This window comes from Mycetomoellerius zeteki, unplaced genomic scaffold (assembly GCF_001594055.1).
Source record: "Mycetomoellerius zeteki isolate Tzet28-1 unplaced genomic scaffold, Tzet1.0 scaffold1562, whole genome shotgun sequence".
NCBI lineage: Eukaryota > Metazoa > Arthropoda > Insecta > Hymenoptera > Formicidae > Mycetomoellerius > Mycetomoellerius zeteki.
The window spans coordinates 5028-8150 of NW_017256514.1; the positions used below are offsets into that span (position 1 = coordinate 5028).

Here is a 3123-nt window from a genome sequence, read left to right on the forward strand (position 1 = left end):
GGAACTATTATTTGCACTATCCATTATTTACTGCGTGTAAGGGAGCAAACGGATTGACAGCCGAGAGCTCCCTAAATAGCCGCAACCTTTCTTGGCCCCACAACTCACCATGGAAGTCGGCACTTGGGCCGAAGCCCTTTGAGGCGCACTACGCCACAACACCATTTAGCCACCCTGCGCTAGCGCAGGGGCCCAGGAGCACCACGAGGAGGTAGGTGTGTGACTTGGACTTGAGAGGCTATGTATTCGCATCAAGTCCCATACTGTTCTCATCTCCAGGCCGAACCCACCCCGACCCCGGAACCAAAGACGCCCGAAGGAATCAAGGATCCGAGAGAGAGGGACGACCCACAACGCCGGGCAGACCGAAGTCCGCCGCAGCGCAACAACTTAAGAGAGTCATAGTTACTCCCTTAAGAGAGTCATAGTTACTCCTTAACAGGTCGTTCTTCGGGTACCTCCTCGACTTGTGCAGGAGTTGGCCCTTGCGGCCAATATTGCGATGGCTATAATAACCATTCAGGACCACTCCACCACGACCGCCGCTCTGAGAGTTGAATCGGAGCTAACTCTCGAGTGGCGAAATCGGCAGGATTCTTCCGTCCTGGTACGAGACCCCACTGAGCCTGCGGCAAAGACTCCCGTATATAACAGACCCGGTTATGGACAAAGTCTTTCCAACGGGATGGATGATTAGTGATCCAAGTATACGTGACGGTGGAGTCTGTCCACAAATAAACTGAAATGTTACTTCGTTCTAGGATCGGTAATAAATGCGTAACTAATTTAGTGAGGAGAGCTGCTCCCGCGAGTTCTAAGCGGGGTATAGTCATTCGTTTCAATGGTGCGACTTTGGTCTTTGAACAAATTAATTGAGTAGAAATGGCACCGTCATTGGATATCGACCGACTATAAACCGTTACAGCGTAAGCGTGGGGAGAAGCATCCGCAAATCCATGTATCTCAAAGGGTTGATCAGATCTCAAGCCTAGCCGTCGTGGAAGGTTGAGGGTAGACAAATCCTGTAAACCTTGGACAACCAAAATCCATTTATTTGCAGCAGGGGGAGGGAGAGGATCGTCCCATTCTAATCGCAAAGTCCAAATCTCTTGCATCATTATCTTAGCGCCTATTATAACAGGTGAAAGAAGTCCGAGTGGATCAAATAACTTGGCTATAGTAGACAAAACAACTCGTTTAGTAACATTCTTATTTAACGTGTGATGAAAATGAATTGAAAGGTATCGGGGTTAGGATGCCAAGATAAACCGATGGAGTGGACAATAAGATTCTCCTCAATTGGTATAGAGGAACGAGAAGTCTGGTCTCTCTCGGGAAGTGAGTTTAATACCTCAGGATCGTTCGTGATCCACTTTTGCAGTTGAAAACCGCCCGCCATGCAAAGCCGGTTCACTTGCTGTACGACAGCCCTTGCTTACTCTATGGAGTCTGCTCCTCCAAACAGATCATCCACATATCTACCGTGGGTGAGGATTGGGATTGCTAATGGAAACGTCGTTCCTTCATCATGTATTAATTGATTAACTGTACGAAGAGCCAGAAAGGGAGCGCAAGCCAGCCCATAGGTCACTGTCGTGAGTTCATAAGTTTTTATAAGATTCGCGTCATCCTTCCACAAAATGCGTTGATGCTTCCAGTCATCCGGATGTATTCTAACTTGTCGATACATCTTCTCTATATCAGAAGAAAAAACATAACGATATTGTCTGAACCAGATTAAGACATTGACTAAGTCGGTTTGTAATTTAGGACCGATGTGCAGCAGATCGTTTAACGAAAACCCTGAAGTAGTTTTGCTAGAACCATTAAACACCACGCGCAGTTTCGTAGTTAGGCTGGTTTCTCTAATGACTCCATGATGAGGTAGGTAGTAAGTATGAGACGGTTCCGGAACAGAGTCGTGCACTAATCGCATGTGATGCAATTCTGAGTATTCAGCGATGAAGCCAGAATACATTTTCGCGTAAGCGGGGTCCGATTCGAATCGTTTACTTAGCTTGTGAATAAGGTGAGTGGCCTTTCCTTTCGAATTTCCCAGTTTGCTGACGGGTTGCTTGAATGGTAGCTTAACGACATATCGGCCGCATGGTTCTCTCGAGTGAGTGTTCCGAAAATGATCTTCACATTGTTGCTCATCCGGAGTTAAAGAATGGTTGCATGAAGGAGGTACTTCTTCTATTTCCCAAAATCTGTGTAATATGAGATGCAAATCTTCGCCTGTAGTCATGTGATAATTGCGAGCGTTTTCAAAAGTCATCTGGTGGCCGGTTGGACCGGAGATAATCCATTCCAAGTGGGTTAATTGGGCTATAGGAGAATTTTGAGATTCCGTGATTAATCCTTCAGCAATAATAGATCCATAAACGTCCGCTCCCAAGACAAGGTCAATAGCACCGGGGCTTGAAAATTGTGAATCAGCCAACTGCAATCCTTCCAAATGCGGCCACAATGTTTGATCTACCTGTCCAGATGGAATGGATGAAGTAAGATTGATTAATATGTGTGCAGTAACGGTACACGTGAATTCTGATTGAAAATGCGGGCTGAGTTCAAAACCGACGCTGCCTCGTGTTCTATTAGCGGCTTTACCGCCTATTCCAACTAGTGAGATTTTTGAACGCTCTCGAGTCATTCTTAATCATTGAACTGTCCTCTCGGATACTAGTGAAATTTCCGAACCTTGGTCGATTAAAGCTCGTACTGTAGTAAAGTTGCCATTAGGAGCCGTCACTCGAACTTGAGCAGTAGCCAGTAATACTCGAATCGTAGGAGTTGTATAAGCCATGATGGAATGCATAACTTGTGCTTCTTCAGGTTATGGAGTGGTAGTAGGCTTAACAGGCTCGCTGATGTCCGCCTTAACCTTGGTAGAACTGATAGATCCAGAGTGAATTGAGGTATGATGCTTGCGTCCACACTTCAGACAACGCTTAGTAGTTAAACAGGCAGCAACTCGATGAGTTCCCAGACAATTAAAGCATAATTTGTGTTTATGAATGAGCGCCATCTTTTGTTGTACCGATTTCGTATTGTGGGCAAGCGGAAGTATGATGCTTGGCAGAACATAGAGAACAACTAAGTCCCTTATTAGAATCTCCTTGA

General features: G+C 45.8%; 1 protein-coding gene across 1 annotated transcript; it reads right to left on the reverse strand.

The window, feature by feature from the left end:
* Nucleotides 1–1435: 1435 nt before the first annotated feature.
* Nucleotides 1436–2653, reverse strand: LOC108720980 (uncharacterized). The gene has a single exon (XM_018445270.1). The coding sequence runs from the start codon at nucleotides 2651–2653 to the stop codon at nucleotides 1436–1438; it is 1218 nt and encodes a 405-aa protein (XP_018300772.1).
* Between the last annotated feature and the right edge of the window lie 470 nt (nucleotides 2654–3123).